Source organism: Grus americana, chromosome Z (assembly GCF_028858705.1).
Source record: "Grus americana isolate bGruAme1 chromosome Z, bGruAme1.mat, whole genome shotgun sequence".
NCBI lineage: Eukaryota > Metazoa > Chordata > Aves > Gruiformes > Gruidae > Grus > Grus americana.
The window spans coordinates 60,251,744-60,274,078 of NC_072891.1; the positions used below are offsets into that span (position 1 = coordinate 60,251,744).

General features: G+C 39.1%; 1 protein-coding gene across 5 annotated transcripts; it reads left to right on the plus strand.

The window, feature by feature from the left end:
- Window positions 1-7,831: 7,831 nt before the first annotated feature.
- On the plus strand, window positions 7,832-19,793 carry MACIR (macrophage immunometabolism regulator). 5 transcript variants are annotated; one of them, XM_054810772.1, is made up of 2 exons: window positions 7,832-7,931; window positions 17,442-19,793. In XM_054810772.1, exon 2 carries the CDS (start codon window positions 17,463-17,465, stop codon window positions 18,084-18,086), a length of 624 nt encoding a protein of 207 aa, XP_054666747.1. In that variant the 5' UTR covers window positions 7,832-7,931; window positions 17,442-17,462; the 3' UTR covers window positions 18,087-19,793. The 5 variants fall into 5 exon arrangements, with proteins under 5 accessions (XP_054666747.1, XP_054666750.1, XP_054666752.1 ...); XM_054810775.1 differs by having other exon boundaries at window positions 7,846-7,931; window positions 14,617-19,793; XM_054810777.1 differs by having other exon boundaries at window positions 7,854-8,017.
- Window positions 19,794-22,335: the final 2,542 nt, after the last annotated feature.

Here is a 22,335-nt window from a genome sequence, read left to right on the forward strand (position 1 = left end):
CAGCTTTTGTCCATTTTGTTTTCTTTTAAGAGTATATGTGAAGTACAGTGAGTAGCTGACTTAGTAGTCTTGGTGGAAAAAAATTTATAAATAAGCTATTAGTAAACAAATAAGCCAAAACGTCTCTCGACAGTAAAGGACATGACTTAATAACAAGTGAGGGTTTATCATTTTATACTGAAATCCCTCCTCAAAAAGGTAAATAGTAGTCACACATTCTGCAGTGCTTCCTCGTGTTCCAGAATGGTAACATTAAACAAAAGAACACTGTGGTGGGCTGACCCTGGCTGGAGGCCAGGTGCCCACCAGAGCCACTCTCTCACTCCCCTCATTCACTAGACAGGGGAGAAAAGGTATAATGAAACGCTTGTGGGTCGAGATAAGGACAGGGAGAGATCACTCACTAATTATCATCACGAGCAAAACAGACCAAACTTAGGGAATTCATCTGATTTATTACTAGGCAAAACAGAGCAGAAGAATGAGAAATAAAATCAACTCTTAAAACACCTCCCCCCACGCCTCCCATCTTCCCGGGCTCATCTTCACTCCTGGCTTCAACCTTCCCCCCGTCAGCGGCACAGGGGGACAGGGAATGGGGGTTACGGTCAGTTCATCTCACGGTGTTTCTGCCGCTTCTTCATCCTCAGGGGGAGGACTCCTCTTAATTGTTCCCCTGCTCCAGCATGGAGTCCCTCTCACGGGGTGCAGACCTTCAGGAGCAAACTGCTCCAGCGTGGGGTCCCCACTTAAAGAATAAGTTTACAGAAAATCAATGGTTGAATATGACTGTAACTCCCAAAATACTAACATTCTGAAATGTAGTGTAAATAAGCATTTAGCATTTTCTTCAAAAATGAAGCATCATTACCAAGAAGAGCAAAACATAAAAATGTTTGTAAAAACTCCTAAAATTAATTTTTTAATCTTGTTTTATCTGTTTGTTTCTTTGTTATAATAAAGACATAAATTTGAGTTCTCTATACAAGCAAGTAAAATTTGTTAAGAGAAAGCAGATGTGCTTTCATAGTTCGCTTTTGTAGGAATCCGTGCAAACAAGCCTAGGGAGGTATGCATACAAAAAATAATGATCATACACTGATCAATAGCATCAAAACCAGCAGAGTTCAGAGGGAGACAGCAGAAGAGATGTAACAAAGACTTTTAATAGCCATTTCAATGCAATAGACTATTCAAGGGGCAGAATGCAGGGATTTAACACTGGTCTTTGTCATCTAACACAGATGGAAGCATAATGTACATTATTTGTCCTGTATTTTTTTATCAGTTTACAGCAATTATATTGTTGATAGACCCATAACTAACTTGCTAAAGAAAAAATTGCAAAAACTTTTCCAAAAAGTCAGTTCTGGAAGAACTGGTGGAAGAAAGGTACTTTCTCATAGTCATTTATTATATTTTTCTTTTTAAACAATGGCTTTAATTTTGCTTGGTTTTGTGCAGAGGAAAAATTTGAGTATTTTCAAGTACTAATTTCTTCCTCACTTAGCCCTTAAAAACAACCATCTTCTGCTTCTAATAAAAAACCTGATGTAGTAACAAAGCAGTCCAGAGTGTATTACAGTGGAAAACAGATGCAAAATAAAAAATAAACCAAACATCTTATCTATAAATAAAGAAATAAAACCCAGCATATGCCAGACCACATACTGTATTATCTCTGTCAGCTAACTATACATTTTTAAATGTAACAGTCTTGTCATCTAATCGAATACAGTTCCATTAAGCATAGCAAAGACTCAGTATTCCAGCTCTGACATTCCCGGCAAAATAGTTGGGAGAAGGCCTGGTTTGGTCTTCAAAGGATATGCCATTCTGTCTCTGATCCCTCTTTCTTCTTTCAATGAAGAAGCTGAAGTATGATACAATATGACAGCCCTACAAATCATCCGTTCTTTGGAGAAAAAAAATCTGTGTTTTCGCACTAGAGAAAAATCTTGGAGAGATCCAAGCATGTGTAAGTGGCATCAAATGTGGGCCTTTGAGGAGGAGGATGCACTAAATACAGAGAACATGCATATCATAAAAGAGGTAGAAACCAATGTGGAAAAGACCTTACAAGAAGCTTAAAGTCATTGCATTGACACAAAAACAGTTCTAATGTGTACTTGCTTAAAAAGAAAAAAAAAATAGCATGGATGGAAAATGGTTTGTCACCACACCATATAATGTATGAGTGTAGTATCCAGAAACACACTTGTAGTCCAAACTTCTAAGAATTATATATTTTCATGTGATCTGCTACTAAGGGAACAATCAGCTTTCTGAAATAACACTGAACATAGCTAGAAATCATTTTTTGTCTTCCTCCAAGCTATACTGAGATCAATGTGTATTTTTCTGTCAAAGTTGATGGAAAAGAGGAACTTTTATGTGGAAATTAAAATGTCTAGTGGTGTATTCTCTTTCAAAAATAGCCTAATTTGGTGATAATTACTCTGATCTAACCAGGATTATGTGGTTGACAGGTTCTAGTGAGAAATTCTTTGGTTTTAATTAAGTGATAAATGAGAACAGCAGGGAAGAAAATTCTCATATTTTACATGGGTATCTCAAGATTAGCCTGAAGGGAAGTATATTAGGCTATTTTTGCCTGGATGAATCTTTTATCTAATGTGCTTCTGAGAAATACACTTTTTGTGCAACAGTCCTGATCTATATAATATGATGTCCAAGCAGAATGAAAGTATCATCAAAGCCATTTTCTGATGCACCACACTTACAGATCTCCATTCTGCTCAGTAAAAGGGACAAAAGTCACCAACAAGGGAAAACAAAGTAATTAGGTGATGTGCATTTTGTACCAGATGAAGAATTCTGATATAATTGCATTAGCTTTGATTCCAACAAAGCGTATTTGGTCTGGGTGCATGTGTCTCAGTAAATCTGTTCTAATTTGTCTCTCTAGAAGAGCTCCTTTCATAAGATTATTATTATTTATTGTACACTAATATAAATACTAAAACTCTAGTGAATCTCTTAAAATCTGAGTATAAGTCCATTTGGACCTCCTGTCATATTTGTCTTCAGATTCTTGATAACTTCGTAATTCCTCTTTTGGGTGAGGGCTGGGAATATATTTAGACTTAAAACATCATTTCTAAAGCTTCCATAAACTATTTTAAAAGACTACTCTGGGAAATATTTTGAACTATTTATGATTCTAAAGTCATTTTTAAAGAGCACTTGTGCAGTAAACATAAAGTTACAAACTACTGAGGTCTGCAAAGGAGAAAATCAAACCAAAAGAATTCAAAAACTCTGAAATGACATTGTATTTGAAAGAGGATGGAAAAAAGCAAAAGCTTGGAGATTCCTGCCTTTTCTGTTTGAATATTACTTATGAACAAGTAAACACTGACTCAAACTGCATGCAGTTCTGGGCCCCACCATTTAAGAAGGATGTGAATGCATCCAGAGGGCAACACAGCTGGTGGAAGGGCTGGAAGGCATGTCCTGTAAGGAGCGTTTGAGGACTCTGGGTTTGTCTACCTTGGAGAAAAGGAGGCTGAGTCAAGGGGTGACCTCATTGCTCTCTACAGCTTTCTGAAAAGGGTAGTGGAGAGGGAGGTGCTGATCTCTTCTCCCTAGTATCCATTGTCAGGATGCCTGGGAATGGCTCAAAGCTGTCAGGGGAGGTTCAGACTTGACATTAGGAACCATTTCTTTACCAAGAGGGTGGTCAAACACTGGAACTGGCTTTGTAGAGAGGTGGTTGATGTTTAAGTGTTTAAGAAGCACTTGTCCGTACTAATATGCTTTAACTTTTTTTCAGCCCTGAAGTGGGGCTGTTGTAGGTCCCTTCAAACGGAAATTATTCTATTCTGTTCTGTTCTATTCTATTCTTATCCTACCCTATCCTATCCTATCCTATCTTATCCTATCCTATCCTATTTTCTTATTCTATTCTGAACCATTATTAATTCCCATACATTTTGACCTCAACATATGCTATGCATTCAATCCACAAACAATAAGGTTAAACAAGGGTTGTAGGAACACAGAATAATTCAGGCTGGAAAGGACCTCAGGAGGTCTCTAGTCCAACTTCTTGCTCAAAACTGGGTCATCTGTGAGACCATGTCACCTAGGACTTCATCCAGTTCGGGCTTGAAAACCTTGAAGGATGGAGACTGCACCACCTCTCTGAGCAACACAGTCCAATCATGAACATGTCTTCATCATTCCTCTTGCTTATTTAATATATTTCAATTTTGATTTTTATAAACTAACTTAGGTTCACCTAACAGACATAGAGCAATGTTAGCAAATACTTCCTGTTGCCTTCTCCTATACATGTGCATACTAAATGCATCATTTGTCTAAGACTGGTCCAAAACTTCACTTCCTTTTCCCAGTAGCTTTTATAATGTAGGACAGAGTGTATCTTTTCATGTTGGTTGGTTCTATTTATTGCTTCAAGATGGTCTGAATCAGACTTCGTGCTAACTGAACATCTGCAAAACACACAAAGCTCTAAAAGCACCACCTTTTTCACATTCTTTTCTGTGCTTACTGCCTCCATTTGGACACAAATTCAGACTTGCTTAAGTAGCCATAATTCCTACTGAAATTGCCTTAATTACACAAAAAGTGAATTCGGCCCAAAAAGTAAAACAAGGGATACTTTTCACATGCACTAAATTTTTTTTTTAACTTGTTATATAAAAAATAAAGGTGGGATTTTATTAAATGGTGTACTTAAGACATTTTGTTTAGGTTTTAAGTAACTTTTCACTTTAACTTAGCAATTTAGCCTTTTAAGGTATGTTAAAATTACTAAGCTTTTGTGTTTGGATGGCAAAAGTTGCTAAATTTTATGGCATCAGATAATATTTGTGGTTTTGTCTTTTAATATAAAAATATTCCAGGTTTAATGATTTTTTTTCAGTGTAAAAGTTATGCTACTACTTCAGTCATACCCTGCTCAGAATTGTTTTTCTTTCCCCCACCCCCCCACCTTCCCCCAAATAAATACTTTGTATTTTATCCTGAATGTGCTTATGGATTTCCAGTAAAATCCAGATTTTCAGAATAATGGCTACAATTCTTAATCAGGGAAAAGAAACTGAATATTTAATAAAAAAATATTTGTCTCAGGCTTTGTGCCTTAAATCCATGTGCACAAAAAGACAGAATTAAACATACTGAATAAATATTCTTTCAATTGCTCAGCTTTCAGCCCTTGTGATTGAATAACTTCATTAATGCTCAAATCACCATAGCAGTTTCCAATGTACAAGCCTGAAAAAAAGCAAGGAAAAAAAGTATTTTGATAAAAGCTCTCTGAGGGTAATAAATAAGGAAGAACTTACAGAGAAAAAAAGAAATTGAGTTCTTTTTCTGTGAGTTTTACCTTTGATAATATGTTTACTTTTAAAATTGAGTCATATTGTCATTCTAATTGACTGTCACTGATGCAAGAACCTGCTGATGAGCACAGCCATTGTAAGATGTAGGGTACTTCATGTTCTGGACAGGGTGATGATGCAGAGAAGATGGTCTGTAATGGTTTACGTGTTGAAGCAGCACTAAAAAGTGTTAACCAGATCTTAAGTGGGGAAAACAAAGCCCAAAGTATCTTTGTTAAGCGTGTAAAATCTTGGATGCCTTTAACAGCACTGCAAAAAATAGTGAAATACAGTAGTCAGTCTTGGGAAAATCTTAATGACATTGCTTGTTGCATGGAAAACACAGAACTTTGAAAATTATGGATTTCTAGGAAGATCTAGGTTTATTTTCAAATATTTGGAGTGGAGTTCATATACTATCTTTGGAACAAGTTTTCAGGATCTGCCTTCCTTTTGGTACCTAGAAATTTCAAAGACAATTTTGCACCATGTTAATTCTGTCAGTATGATAAATATGATGATATATTACAGTTTATTAAATGTTAAAATACCCGACTTCTGGGGCGAAAACTGCAAATCTGTAAAGCGTGTTTTATTTTAAACAGTTACTTAGCTAGAACACATGATGATGACACCCAAGCATCTGTTATCTCCTGAAGTCATTCACCACAGCTGCCCAGCTCTGCCCCCCCGCCCCCAAACTTGGAAGTCCACTTCAGAGACTGACAGACAACAGGCAAGGGGAGGAAGTGGTCGGGGCAAAGTTTGTTGGGGGAAAGTTGTGGTAGTATACTGACTCACAGGATTTTATAGCGTCATTTATACTGCAGGACAGCATAGGAAGATGAGATTTATGATTCACGCTAAAACTAGCATTGCAGATGTCAACATGAACCAAAGGAGTGTGTGTACAATAAGCAACATAGACCATCATAATTATTCTGATTTACACTCCAGATTCCTTTTCTTACACTGCTGCTTCACCAGATATATTTTCCATGTTCTGCACTAAATCTACTATTTTAGTTCTTAGAACACTTTTGTGAACACTTCTGTGAACTTGCAAAACCAATGACTCTTTAAGGGCTTGCAGACCTAGATGTAGTTAAAAATCTTTACAAAACCCTTGTTCTTTTTTTCCTGTTGTTTGTTCTAGCTGAGAATTTCCAAGAAATGCAAATTCCACGTGCACCTGGGTGCACAATGAGCAGCTAGTTTGGGTGCATACCTAACGGCAGACCTGCAATTCAAGACCAGATGACCTGCAGCCTTCTTGACCATGGGGACCAAAGGGTGGCCGGAGCATGGCCTTTGTAGAGAGGACATCTATACAAGGAGGGTAATAAACTTTAGCTATATATTTAAGAATGCGTCCTTAAAGACCTAGTTTTAGGAACAAAAGCTGGCTCAACTCCACCTCAGGCGAATTAGAAGTATCAGCTATGTGGTTCAGCCCCCGACAAAGTATTATTGAGAGGGCAAAAAAAGCATTATGTTACACCTCCTCTTCCCCTTCCCCATCCTACAGGATGGAACTTAGGCAACTGTTTGCAAGGTTAAGTGCAGTAGTATCACCTTCACTCAATCTTTGAATAGCAAAATAAAATAGGGAAACGGTCTAACTGGTTGTTGAAAAAAACATTACCACAAGTTTGTATCTAGTCAGTGTCACAACTTTGTAGATGTGGAAATACCACAGGTTATAGACAGAGATAGGCACTATTTCAGTGAAGGGTAAGTCACTAAAAGATAATTACTTGATCCCTTCTTATAGTTGTATACAAAGTGAAAAGATACGTGAGACTATAGTTTATTAAGCCAGAGAGTATCAGAATAGGTGGAATGGGTGGAAGACAAGACTTGTGCCTACTGAGCTCACTGCCTAGCATTCCTGCCCATCTGCAGGGCGATCCAGAAAGACATTTCAACTCTCACAGCCCAGATGACCTGGTGTCCCCTGCCTCCTCCAGTGCAGTGCCCTGGCCGCAGCCGCAGGAAGCCGCAGAGCTGCGTGGAGACAGCAGGCCCTGCCCCGCTCCAGGGTGCCGTGGGCCTGTCCAGGGCTGCCCTTCAGCATGCTGCTCACCGCTGCTCACCTCGGGGCCCAGCGCAGCGTGTCCCACCTCAGGCGTTACCGGGGCCTTAACCTCCTCCTGACAGACACCAGCACGCGAGGGCCGGTTTTACAAAGAGAAGGGAGCGGGGAGCGCGGGTGAGAAAGGGACGAGGCGAAAGGGGTCACGGCGCCGGTCGGGCCCCGGGTCGGGTCGGGTCGGGTCGGGTCCGGTCCGGTCCGCTTCGCCGCGGGGTGCGGGGAGTCACTGGCTACCGCTGGGACCCGCCACCCAGCGGCGAACCTCCACTGCAGCACTCGACGCCGCTTCACGCCGCCACTAGCTGGCGCCCCGCCCAACGCCGGCGCGCCCCGCCCAACGCCGGCGCGCCCCGCCCTCAGCCCCGCGCGCGGGGTGGGCCGGGCCGGGTTAAGCGGAGCGGAGCGCTCCGAGCTCGGCGTCTCGCTGCTCCATCTGTGCTGGGCCCCACCGCCCTGGACCGCAGGTAGGAGGCAGGGATGGCGCCGCTCCGTGCAGCCGTCGGAGTGGCGCTTCGGCGACCTCGGGCCCTGCCCGCGCCTCACAGAGCGGGTAACGGAGCGAGGTCGGCGTGAGGGACCGGGGCGGGGGAGCGTAGGCAGCCGGGCCGACCCTGGTGCCCCGGCGAAAACGGTGTCGTGCGTTGAGGCCGAGGGACGGTGTGGGGCGGCCGGCATTGGTGGTGGTGGGCAGGCGCGGGCCGCGGCGGGGCCCTCCGGGGAGCCGCGGCGGGGCCCTCCGGGGAGCCGCGGCGGGGCCCTCCGGGGAGCCGCGGCGGGGCCCTCCGGGGAGCCGCGGCGGGGCCCTCCGGGGAGCCGCGGCGGGGCCCTCCGGGGAGCCGCGGCGGGGCCCTCCGGGGAGCCGCGGCGATGCCGCCCGCGTCCCCGTGTCCTCCCCCCGTCCCTCCTCCCCGCCTCCGGGCTGGAGTGGGAGTCACGGGGAGTCGCTCTGCTCGGCGCGGCCCGGCCCTCCCGCGGGCGGCGGTGGTAGTGCCTCTGCTCTCAGTGGCGCTGGACTTCCCCCTCGCAGCGCGGTGGTCCTGGCGCATATCCCCCGCCCGCCTCTTCCTCAGCTGAACGGCGGCCTCCGCGCTTCCCGCAGGAGGGGCTCCCCGCGGGCCCGTGTACCCTGCGCTCCCAGCGCACGGCTGCTTCGCTTTCCCCAGCAGCAGCTGATGAATGCAGTTGAAGTCAGCAGGCAGTAAGGAGCGCCGCAGAGCTCTCGTGGAGCTTTCCGGGCAGGTCTAGGAGGACGCCAGGGTGTTGGTCCCGGTACCCGCGTGGGTAAGGAAGCCTGGGGAGTTGTCATGTAGGGCCTGAAGCCTGCAGTGAGGTTGCTCAAGTGCGCTTTCTGTGCCAGCTGCTAGTAACAGTGTAAACGGTGGAAAAGGCAGAGTTCATCTGTTAGTACCTGTATCTGTTTATAACCGTTTATAGCTCTCTTCAGTTGCAATTGATAACCACCAACAATCACCATACCATTCTGAATACATACCATTCTTAGGCAAGTGCTAAACCTGAATAGGACCTTACTATTCAGTCTGATAGTAACAAAGTGGGCTAATGCCTAGCTTCCTGTGGGTAACTTTATATTTCTGTGTAATAAATCTTAATTAGTGAAGGGCAAAAGGAGGCCCAAAGCTCTGTTTAAATGGCGATTATACTGTCCATGATACTAACCGCATTTGTCCACTCTAATGTGCATTAAAGCGTTACTTTACAGAATACGAAGTTTGCTAATCTGCTTTGGTTTATTGGCAGGTGTGTTTGGCCAGTTCTGTCTCTGCCTGTTACAATATTGGGGGAGTGTCTCTGAACAGTTCAGGTGCTGTTTTGAGTTGCCTACAGATATGTAGGAGAATAGTCTTAGGTCTTAATTTCTGTATATAGAAAAGTTATTTATATGCTATCTTACATACAGATTTTAGCTAGTGTGTGTATGTACCTATTATAAAGAAAATAGCAATTGATGTGCATTAGTAGATGTTTTCTGTGAACATGTCTTTGCTTCTTAATGTGCTCTCTAGAGTGGTGCAGTACATAACTGTACCTATACATACATGCTTGCATAGCTGCCTGTGGAAATGAATCAATGGCAGGAACCTGCAGTTACGCAGATCTCAATGGGAGTGATGGAGAGGGTCTGTGATGGGGAGTAGGACATGCTGCTTGTACAAGTAGTTGACTGACTTCTGACACAACTCCTGAATACACTGAGAGTCATTGGAGCGTTTCCAGGAGGGGTGTAGTGAGGACTGGGGAACTGACGCTTTGTTTTGCCATGAGGAGTAGAAGTGTGCAGCACTGATTCTGCTTCCTACTTCTTTCTAGTTGTCTCCCTTACTGAAAGCTTCTCCTCCCACCACCCTCCTGTTGTTGGTGTATTTTGAACCATATTCTGTCTTGTGTGGTGTGCTTACTTTATCTTATTTATTTTTTTTCTTTTCCCTTGAGGAAGAGCACTCATTAGACTAGAGAAGATGGAGGAGGGCAGTTCTGACAGTGACTTTGAAACAGAGGGAAGTGAGGCAATGTCAGTGTGATCACTGAAATTAAGTTCTTGTGTAACAGTACCGACATTGTAGCATGGCTTTCTTTATAATCTCTTCTTTGACCAGCCTCATGCTGCCAGCTTAGGCACCAGTCTTGCATATTCATAAGCAAATGCAGTATGTTATGGTAAAGTCAGATGAACTGAGTATTCTGGGTCAAAGTTTTCTGTTCACACTAGTTGTAAGTTTAATACAAATCTACTGTACCTTCATGTGCTGTTGGGCTTTTATTAATTTTTATTCCATACTTGCGTTACACCTAAACACTTGGTTTTTAGGTAGCATTTAAGTATGGGAAGAAGCATTTGAGAAGGAGGCAGAGAACAAAACTTTAAAGCCATTATATACCTAACTCTAGTAAGCTTGAGGAAGTGACCCTTAGCTATGTGAATAGTATAAGTGAATGAGACACCTTTCCAACAAACACCTAAATATCTGCTGCAGATTGCATCAAGTTAAGACAAAGAACTGGTTATTTAAAGTGCTTCAGTTAAAAACCAAAACAGTAAATTGCACTGATTAGACATATTTTCCTGATATCTTTGAGTAGGTCTTATTTTTATCTAGTATATTTCTACTAGTTCCTAGTCAAATTATATATTGTTCCTAGTCAAATATAATATTGTTTTTGTTTAGGTTGATAGTTTCAAAATAATTTCTGCAGAGCTGTATTTTTGGACATAGGATACTACCAAACATGCGTTTCTTGTCTGACACAAAAGCAAGAGAGACCCTTATTCCCATTAGTATTATGGTTTTTAAAGACAAAAATCAGTATTTACTCAGTGAAATCTGTAATACTGTAAAAACTCTGCTTTTTTTTTTTTCCTATCTATCTAGCTTTACTATTTTAAAAAGATAATTTAATTTTTGTTGACAAATCAGGTTTGTGGTCTAGTTTTTTTGTGGGCTTTTTCCAAGTGGGCTAACCTGAAACTGGAGAGGAGAGAACTTTGAAAATGAAACTTGGATTTTAGTTGATGAGAAGATGAAAATCAAAAATACAGAGAAATAAAATGCAATTAGAAAGACAACTTTTTTAACTTACCAACTAAAGAATAAAAATTATTTGGTTTACAATATGCATCACCTCTTTCACATGTGTCTCATTGTTTCATCTTTTGATGAGTAATGATAGTAAACAGCTATCTTTATGCTGGCCAGGAGCATCAGCATGCTGATGGAGTGGGGTGGAATGCATTCATCTATGATTCCATCCAGCAAGGAGGTCGCATTGTTTATTTAAAGGACTTTAAATATTTCAGAAAATTCACCCTCTGTTAATACTGCCATCTAATACTGCTTGGTGAAGAGACATTAGAAGTTAAATGGCCTTTCCCACTATCTTCTTTTACTTTCTCTGCTTGCTATGTCTGCTCATACAAAATTCATTAACCTAGACCAACTCTTGAAATTCCATCTGTCTCTTTTCTGTGTAAATTGTACGCTCTGTCATGCTGATCTGGTCTGCTGGCTGTCCCATCTGCAGCAGGAGCTAGTTGCTCGAGTTGCCACTTGTACTTCCTTGGTAATTCTTTTGTGATCCTCTTTATTTTTAAAAGGTAGTTTCCTGGATCATAATTGTTTTCTGTTTAAAGCTGCATTAATAACAAAAATTAACAAACTGGTTAAATAGTTCTTGCTTCTTGCAGTAGAAACATATTATTAGAAATTGATTTAATCTTCTTTTGCAAAATGTAATAATTTTTTATTCTGTATAAACCATGTAGTATTTATTGTCCAGGATTGCTGAAGGGCTTAATACTTCACCTGTTGTCAAGAACCTACACACATACACATGCGCTCTATTCTGTAATGATCGTTTTTACTGGTTGTTTTGTGGACTATTGTTTTGCATCACATCCTAAATTATTGCACTGGTTTTATTCATTCAATAATACCCATTCATCTGTTTTCTTAAGGCCTGCAGGATGATATCATATGCTGTATGTATAACTTCATTTTCTTGCATTTAATTTTGAGAAAAAAACTGTGCAAAACTTTGTTCTTACTCCATCTGAATGCTATCTCATGTGGTGCAACAATTTAATATTAACTACGTTTGCTTTTTCTTTAGCTTAGAGTAGTTTGGAATTTCTTCTAAGGAACAGCAAGAGTTAGTGAAGAATGTGTGTAGTTTATTGATACCTTTCATAAGCTTGTTCTCTGTAATTTATTTTTTTTACCTCCCCTTTCCTGTGTACAAACATGGTACTGGTCTGTAAAACATAATACAACTATTATAGGGGACCTTCAAGAGCACAGTGAAGCAACATTACTCTAAGTCCCTTCAGCTGACAATAACAAGCATGGCTAAAAACAACTATCTGGCTCCGTCAGTACGTGCAGCGGTATCACCAGCTTGCACCAGAAGAACCTACAAACTGCATACCTCTCAAAGTCTGTGGCCTGGCTGCCGCAGCTCTAGAAAAAGAAATGTGGCACCTCTTGTGGATACTCTTACATAGCTGAATTTTAGCTTGATTTTTTTCCTTTTGACTAAATATTTCACTTGTTTTAGTTGCAGACTGGAAATAATTATTTTCAGAAAACTTTGGTCTACAAGTACATAATTTCATCAGCATATTTCAGTGATAGAGAAACAAGATGGGATTTCCAAAAGCACATGCAATATGTCTGTGAATTTTTCTTCTCGCACTGCAAGGGGAAGGATGTAGACCTTATTCTTCTCCTTCAGAGACAACTGAAAAAATTAAAAATGTGTGCTGGCATCGCATGTGCTGGGTGACTTTACTTACTGCTGATGTTTGACAGACAAACTTTGTGTCTTTTAAGTACATTGTATGTATTAAGTAATGGCAGCGCAGAGAAGAAGTGTCAAAACTGGCTTGATATCTAGCCAATATATTTCACTCTTTACAGAGTTGATATTACTGAGTCTATTGCCATCTTTCCGTTCTGCTCTCTGCTTATTGCATTTACAAGCATTTTATCAGTGAGACAGATCTTTGTGGTTTTTAACAAATGGTACCACCTGCAGGCTTGGCATGTAGGGAAAAAAAATATGTTCTTAAAAAAAAAAACCAAAACAAAAACAAACCCAACCCCAAAAAAAACCCAGTAGTTGGATGGACAGAAACTTAATGCTTAGCCTAAAAAAAGGCATCTTCTCAAATCAGTTCATATTCCAGTTGAGAAGATAAGTAACAGTGGAAATACCAATTTACAGACAACCAGTTCTTTTGCTGAGAGCAACTTATTGGGGTGGTTTCAAAATAATGCAGAGTTTTTACAAAGCATAGGAGCGTCAAGGGAAACCCCTCTTCATCTTTCTTTGTCATCTTTAAATATTGAGTAATTAAAGTTTATATATTTTGAGTCACTGTCTTTCTGAGGAGAGAAATGCAAGTAATAAATTTAACAGAAAAGATAATAAATGATCAAGAAAAAACAAACAAGCAAAAGATGTTATTAGGTGCAGTAAGAGCACATGGCAAGAGTTCATTCCAACAACAAATGATCTACAGAGCATATATTATCATGATGTGATGTTAGATGTTAGTGTGTCATACATGTCTTTTTCATTAGTCCCATGCTAATCTCTGAGTAGTATTGAACCTTCGTGAAAGATTCAATAATTGGAAAGCCTTTATATTTACAAAATGTGGAGGTTTTGGTCTTTCTTACCCTTAAAGAACTGTCCCAAAAATATTAATTTATTCTTTGATGTAATATAATGACTTACAGTATTTCTAGTATTTATATTCATTACTCCTTTTCTCTGCTTTTTAGTCAATTTTCTCAATATTTAGCTGGATTGGGTGAGATTAATTTATATGCAGAGCCTGCTTTTGTATTATAATCAGAATCTTGTAAAATCTTCATGAAGTGAATTACATTCTGGAAGCACTTCTGGCGTGTATCGGTCAAGTGAATCCTCTTGGTAGCTTTTATTTTGAGTTATTTTCTATACTTTTTAAATATGTGAAGCAGCAGCAAAGAAAAGCATATGCCATCTTGTTTGTTCCTCTTCTTGTTTTAATTTTGTAGTAAATAATTAATTATAAATTCTCTTGAATTGGCATCACTCTGTTGTCATTCTCTTTGAGAAACAAGAAGACAGGGCAGCTGTGATCTGCAGAAATAATCTTTTTAAAGTACTGTTTTTCTCAGCATTAAGATTGATGCTGAGAATTACTGATGAGCTTATACCGCTACACAGTGATGAACCTACTAGTAGTCATCTAATGCCTTATAACCACAGAAATGGCCTTAAAATGCAGTCTGAATGTTTTTTAGTATGTATTTGTAGGTAATGGTAGCTACATTCACAGACACTGTGAATCTCTCAATTTTCTTTTATAGAAATCTTCTAAATAATGTTTCTCTAATTTTTTACCAGATAAGGAGACAAAGCATGTTGAAGCCATATGGTAACTTGGGTAACTCACATTAAAAGTCTTTGGAAAGAACAGCTGAACATATACACGTGCTGAGTGTTTGGACCTCTGCCTGTGGAGCTGGCCAGTCATTCCTCTCACCAGCTAGCAGTGCTGTTCCTTTGAGCTTCTGATGTTTATGGCACTGGCTTCTGATGCTACTGTTGCTTTCAAGTGTCTGTTGGATTTCTTGTTTTTAGGGATGTTCTTTGCACTGAAGCACAGAAATGGAAGTTCTGCAGTTTCAGGCTGAAGTACTAGGGGGGAGCTTGCTGACTGGAAGACGTTTCTGCTCTGATTTTCCTTTGTGTTGTTTTTGGCCAATGAGGGGTAAATGTTTTGCAGTAAACTCCTGCCTCCTTCCCTCCTGCTTGTAGTTATTCTTAAAGTTGATTGCTTTTTTTTACCAGGGTACACACCCATGTTTGAAATAGTAGTAAATTAATTTTAAAAACTGTTCTGAGTAGAGCCTTTGTGTTGCTTTCCAATTCTTAAGGCTTTTTTTAACACAAAAAGTGCATGAAGACATCTCTTCCTCTCTCCCTCCCGTTCCTTAGGGCATGTATTGCTGTGCAAGTGACTTTTTATTTTGTTGTTGTTACTGTTTATATGTGACTAGATAATGATTAATTCCTAACCTTGCCTTATGATTATTTTATTTATACTTTTTCTAGCACTTATTTGTACTTTTTCTAGCATTTCGGCTTTTAAACAGAACAGCTTGAGTCTTTCAAGAAGATTACTGGAAAGATATCTGAACTGCAGGGTAAAAATTGGGAATTAAAAGAACAGGAACAGTAAAATATTTCATTTTCTTGGCTAAAAGCACAGGGTAGCCAAAAGTTTTAATGCAAAATTTTTCCGTGCTATGCTTCCAGCAACTATGTTCCTGATGGTACAGGAACTGTAATTTCTACTTAAGGAATTGTCATGAGTATATTTTAACTCAGTGGCTGAAACCTCACCATATTTATTGTCTCACTGGTAGATACGGTGCTTAAGACAGACAACTGCTATTCTGAAAGTTTTAATTGACACCATAAATATATTTCAAAGTCAGTTAAATATAACGGGCAACATTCTTGAGTTTTATGTGGGTGGTTTTTTAGTGAAACTTTGATTTGCTTTAGTATTTTAATTCTTTATTTAGCTTTTGCTGTGTTACCTGTATTGTTAAATTTAAAATGCTTAAAAGCTGACTGGATGAAGTGTATCTGTAAAAACTATGGTACCCAAAACTGTTAATGAAGAATCCTAAGTAGACCATGATTGTGAGAACTTTAAAAAGGACATTTAAGACTAAATAAACATTAGTAACAGTCTTTCCATAACAGAAGTTTGTCAATGGCAAATAAAATCCTCTTCAGCAAAACTATGGGGATTTTGTTTACTCCTGGCTTAATAACATAGGACGGGAGCAGCAGGTTGATTTGAGACTAAGCAGGGAAGCAGACGTGGGAACATCACCTAAACTGCTCCTTCCTAGTCCCTGAATTTCTGAAACAAGATAGGCTTAAATTTTGCATGAGACTAGATTATCTTATTTTGCAAGTGAGATTTGCACGCAACTTCCCCTCTTACTTTAAGACAAATGACTAGGGATTGATTTTGATGGGATTTTTTGGGGTCTTTAATTGCGGAATTTTGAATAAAGTATTCCCATGCTTGTTGCATCTCTGCTCAGCCTGCGACCTCCTAAACCTCAGCATGGCAACAAGTAGCAGTTTTAAAAGTTTGCAAACTTGTAATAGCAGGTTTTAAGACACTCATCTGTGAGACATTACTGAACTTTTGAATGTGGTTTACATTCATCTGTAATAAAATTCAGAATTGTGTTTCTGCTTGATGCTTGTGTACCAACTTGCCTTTCTTCTTTGAGTCTCATTGCCTTTAAACATTACAAAGCTACACTGAATTTTTTCTTTTTACTATATTGGCTAGAGAGTCACTATTTACTGTTTAGAGCAAAGGTGAGGCTGACAATGAAGAAGGCATGTATTTGGAAACAAAGTGGCTTTTATATTTTGTGAAGTAACTGTGTCACCAAGATGGTGTGGATGATGCCAAAAACAAAAAAATGGAAAGAATTAAGCCTTCTCTGTGTTCTTGCATCCAGTGGCTTATACTTGCTGTGATACTGACCTTATCTTTTCATGTTAGATATGGTAAAGGCTTGTGGCAGACAGTTGTTTCTGTAAAGGCACCAAACTGTATACTTGGAATAGTTGTCAAGGAAGAAAGGTCAGGGAAAAGTAGTCTGTTTCCAAAAGACATAGAAAAACAAATACCATAGAGTTCAGAATACTGGTTATTCTTAAGATCCTTATGAGAATCTTACATTTATTAAAGACTAGCATATTGTTTCTTTTGTTAGAAACACATTAGAATAAAATAGTGTGATTTTGATTGTAAGAAGATAGGTTTTTTGGGGAGGGAGGATTGCTGATGACCTATAAAGACATCTGTTGAACAGCCAGGATGCAAGCTGTCTTCACATCTGAAGAGGGAAGCATTGCGATACCCTCAGTAGATCACGTCTGATCTGTGGTTGTGCCTGACTGGGATAGTAGGTGTTAAACACGTTTTTTAAGAGCTTTGTTTACTGACATTATTGTCAATAGACAGAATACACAGCTGAATATGTGCAAGTTGCTGTGGATGTGCTAATGGATGTAGATGGCCTCAGAGATGAGGGGCTGTAAGGAATCAAATGGACTAAAAGGATGAAAAATGGACTGGAAAGACACTTCTTTTTTTGCGTACAATACTACTCAAGAATGTTTTTAAGAGTACTGGGAGCATATTTATGGTATCTTGCATTAAAGAAACATTCTATGTACTTTTAAAAGGCAGATGTTGGTGATAGTTTTATTATGCAACACCCTGCAGAGCATAAGACAAGGCTGAATAGAGAAGTACTAGTCATGACTTCGGGGTGATACAAAATCTCATTTCTACAATCCTCTCTCAGCTCCTTGTATTGCATGAAGGCTCTATTTCTGATCAAGCTCTGTTTTGTTTTTAGGAGGATAGCATTGTGTTTAAAATGGAAGTTGACATAAATGGAGAGTCCAGAACTACCCTATCCACCCTGCCTGTGCCTCTTGCAGAGGTGAGTCCTGTGGGCAGGATGGAAGCAGAGAAGCCTCGCTGTTCCAGTACCCCCTGCTCACCCATGCGACGGACGGTTGCAGGATATCAGATCCTTCACATGGATTCTAACTACCTTGTTGGCTTCACAACTGGAGAGGAGCTGCTAAAATTAGCCCAGAAGTGTACAGGAAGTGAAGAGAATAAAGTGGAATCTGGGCCGAACTTACGCTCCAAACAGCTTGATTCAGGACTTGCACATTCCTCCCGTTTGTACAAAACTAGAAGTAGGTACTATCAGCCATATGAGATCCCAGCAGTGAATGGAAGGAGGAGGAGACGGATGCCCAGCTCAGGGGATAAATGCACTAAGTCATTACCATATGAACCTTACAAGGCACTTCATGGTCCCTTGCCCCTTTGCCTTTTAAAAGGTAAAAGGGCTCATTCGAAATCCCTGGACTACCTCAATTTAGACAAAATGAGCGTTAAGGAACCTGCTGACACAGAAGTGCTACAATACCAGCTCCAACACCTTACCCTTAGAGGGGACCGTATGTTTGCAAGAAATAACACATGAGCTACCATCTCAAATTCAGAACCAATTTCTGATTATTTCTCCGTTGCTGCAAAAATCCACTGTTGTACTATGTACATGACTGTCCACATTGTAGGTGGTTTTATCAGCTAAATGTTATGAGAAAGTAATTTATCTGACCAGAATCTTGGCAACGCAGTGCATTACAAATACTCAGAGGTAGAAATCTTTCCTGAGCAAGCAGCTTCTGATGTAAATTTGACTGCAACTGGTGGATATTTTTTGGACATCTTTAACAAAAAAACCCCCTCTTCATTGTGGGATTGGGATTTTTTTTTGGTACAGTTAGATCTAGTAATTACAGTAATTTAACACTGGAAAAACTGGTGATGTCTGCTTGGTTGTTGCTTATTTTGGCTTGATGTTAGAAACTGCTCTTGGATAAGTACTTGAGTTTAGGAGGTTTTTTGGTTTTACTTTTTTCCCTATATTCTACAGTAAAATGAAAGTATTGGTTTTTTTATACATCATGGAGAGGAAAGCAAGCTTGGCTAAATTCGAACACATGCTATTTCAGCAATCCAGTTCAAACATTTTCAAACTGCATTTGCTCTGGTGATGAGGGTGAGATTCACTCATGAAACAAACCTTTGCTATTTGAATCCTATGAAATTATTTTTTAGTTTCTGCATGGAAGTAATTGCTTTGCCTCTGTTCTATAAAATTTGTTCAGGGTAAGTATTTGGGTTATTAAAAACATCTTTTTGGGAGTGAAGAATTTTTTTGTTAGAGGAATTTATTTTTTTACATTGGCTTGATACACAAACAAGAATTCATTTCAGATTCCAATAAATACACTGGAATGTCTGCATTTGTATGTCAATGTTTTTAATTTTAATTCATGATTTCTGTATCACGTATAGTAACGGAAGGTGTCAAGTAACTTCAGCATTGCTTTGGAAATTCAGTTGACTTGAAGCGCTGAATGCTTGAGATCTGTAAAGCCAATTTTTTTTTTTGATGGAGTGCAGGTGAAATATTTCTGTATCAGCATTGAAGAGATGATTGTGGATTATTCAACAGCGTAGATTGAATACACTGACTTTGTTACTTAAGAATTTTTTATCCAAACATGACATCAAATGCAGTTTTGACAGTTGTATTCCTAAACATATTTAAAACATTTTAGCAACTTCCATTTAAAAATGAAAAATAGTTTTTAGACTTTTTTTTAGGTGCAGTCTTTTACTGAAGCAGTGTGCAACTTGGTTTTGGTTGATGACTCCTTCAGAAGTTAAAAATAAGATCAGATTGTTTTGAAACATAAATTATTTCTGGTAGAATTAATATTTTTTTTGTTTATCATTCAGAATTAATAGAAAGCACTAGTTAGTACGTGTGCTGTGGAAAATGAAGAGTTCTTCTCATTCTGTCACTTAGTCCACAGTTGTGAATGAAGGCAGCCCAGTAGTTTGCATTTTGCTGGTTTGCTTTTTTTTTTAGATTTATTAGAATCTTTGCAACAACTTATTTGTCTTTTAGAAAGTTAACTACACCTGTGTAAATTCAATGTATTGAACAATGATCTTGAAAGTAAAATCTTTCTATATAGTCTTTAGTTTGAAAAACAGAATATGGTCAGATGCCAAAGAGATGGGGGGGTTATTTAAGGAATAAACACCACTGTTCTTTGAAATACCCTATGAAACTGTATTTCTGGCTGAAAAATAAAAAGGGGTGGTATAAACACTTACTGTTGTGGAGTCTTTTGCTGCATAGGAGAAAGAGAGCATTTGAAAAATACCACTTTAGACCAGGGATCACTTAAAAATTACCTTAAAGCAGGTATATTGGACTTCTGTGAAATAGATGCTTAAGTTTGTTACTTTGTTTCAGGAAATGGGCCACACAATTATTATTTTGTGCATGTTTCTAATGTCATCCTGTGCCATAATTGTATAGCTACACTAATAGGTTAAACTGCTGAAAATGCAGATGTTGCTGTCTGGACATGGAGAAAGGTTCTCAGTAACTCAGGGCTTGGAGCTTAAATAATTTCATTATTTTGTAGGCAAATAAGAGGATAAGTGTAATTTTTAAGAAGAATTACAAGAGAATTGCAGGCAGGCTATAAGAATAAAAAAAATTCCAAAAATCTACAATATCTGCAGAAATAACAGCTGATTAGTTTCAGTAAAGCCAGGTGGTATCAGGCTGTATAATTTGCTTTTGAAGAAATCAAAAAGCTATCCAGAACACAAAACTGTGGTCTGAAAATTTTAACTGGGTTTCAAAGTATGTTTGCGTTTGGTAAAAGACTGGATTCAGTTACCACAAAAAAAAAAAAGTCTTAAGGTCAATACTAAGCTACAGTCAAGTTTTTATGGATCAAATGAATGTTTGCAGGAGTAGGAAAGGACATACTACCTATAATGTCAACTAAACAAGGAATGGTTAATGGATATCACAACCTTTGTTTTTAACTCTTTCAATGGTACCAAAGAATCTGAAACAGAAATTACCCAACATAATAAATTTTTTGTTCTGAATATTTGGGTGGGTGGTCTGGTGGAAGTCAGTAATATTAAACCTCATCTTAGAGGAATGTGTGTTTTAAAAAGAACCAATGGAAAAAAATATCTTCAGTGAGAATATAAGGAGAAAAATCTAGAAAAAATTCTTTAAGAGGAAGACTAATCTTAAAGTGGAGCTACATTACAGAAATTAAGTTGTTAAGCTGTTGTAGGAAAAATGCAGATCTAAAATTGAAATATGTACAATGCTAATAACTTTACAGACAATGTAAAGCTTGGCAACCAACAGTAAAAGTGCATGTTTCTTTGCATGTTGTCTGAGCATTTGGCAAATACAATTTTATTGATGATTCTTTCTGGGGACTATTTGCATGACTGGTTTTCAGTGATTTGATCTTTTAATTGGGACATCAGTTGCCATTATGGGTCATTACACTGAACACTGTAAGAGTGGCAAAAACATATGTCTGATAGACGGATCTTCAGAAGAACACACTTAATGTTTGGATTATTGATTTATTTTTTGTCTGTATCACACCACATTTTTTTTAGCCAGGGGTTAATTCCAACTTTGCAAGTCTTCAAGAACCTTCAGACAGATTATGGGAGGTTTTGCCCCAGTGATTTTTCTACTGATTTTTTTTTGTTTGTTTCCCTTCTTCCATCATAAAAGCACTTGGGGAAGATTGAGCTTGTATCTTCACGTCTATAGAATATGGAAAACCTCTTTTTGGAAGGAGCAAGGGGGTCCTTAGTTGTCCGCAGTGTTTGCGTCTGATCTTGTAAAAGCTAGGTATCATTGTTAAATACATGATACTTAAGCATAGAAATCTTGGAGCTACTATCGTAGGTGTTTTCTTCTGACTCTTAATTGTGGGTGCAGCTTAGAGCGTAGGCTGTTAGGAGATGCGGATAACTGACCTACAAAGCATCAGAGATTTATTTAAAAAAAAAAAAATCTTTTGTCTCAGGAATCATTATCAAGCAATTGTTTGACCTTTTTTCCTTGCATCAGAGTGATGACTTCCATCAATCAACAACCACTTGTACTTTCCTCCTCTATAATGCAAAGATCGTTTTCGGTGATGCTGCTCCCTCAAAAGTTGCCTTTGATTGCTGCATTTGGCTCCTTCTGGATGGCAGTAGTTAAGATTCAGTGTTGCTGCTCTAGTGATGTGAGTGCTAAATCTAATCTTGTGAATTTCTGTATGATGACTCAAGGGAGGGAATGTTACGCTAATGTTTCATTATCCAATTTGTCTTACATCCTCCTTAACATACCCTTAGCTTTAGTAGGTTGGTGGTAGAGAATGACATCAAGACAAACATACAGAGGAACTATCTAGGCCACATTAGAAGAACTGGGGAAAGAAGACTCAAGTCTATGGGGGAAAAGTCAGAATCAGCTGACTTCCTCTGAAAAGGAAAGGTGAGGATACTAACTGACCACATTCCAACCATTTTTAGGAGATAGTTGTCTAAACTTGCATATGCTTGATCTTACCTAAATTGGTCTGGAGTAAAAAGAGGAGAACAAAAAAGGAAAGCTTTGCACAGTGTTTTTATTTCTGTGAAGAGTGGGAGGGCAGAAAGAATTCACCAGACTGTATCAGGAAAGGCTGGAAAAATAAATGGAAAACTGCAGAGGGGCAGCACTGTAGAAGCAGGAAGAGTGAAATAGTGTACGGTTTCAGTGTCAAAACAAGCAAAGACATGAAGGAGATGGTGTGCTGTTCTCAAATCTCTCTAGAAGGCAA

Bases quoted from the DNA above. Each gene is read 5' to 3' on its own strand.
- MACIR (XM_054810772.1), top strand. From the start codon at position 17,463: ATGGAAGTTGACATAAATGGAGAGTCCAGAACTACCCTATCCACCCTG.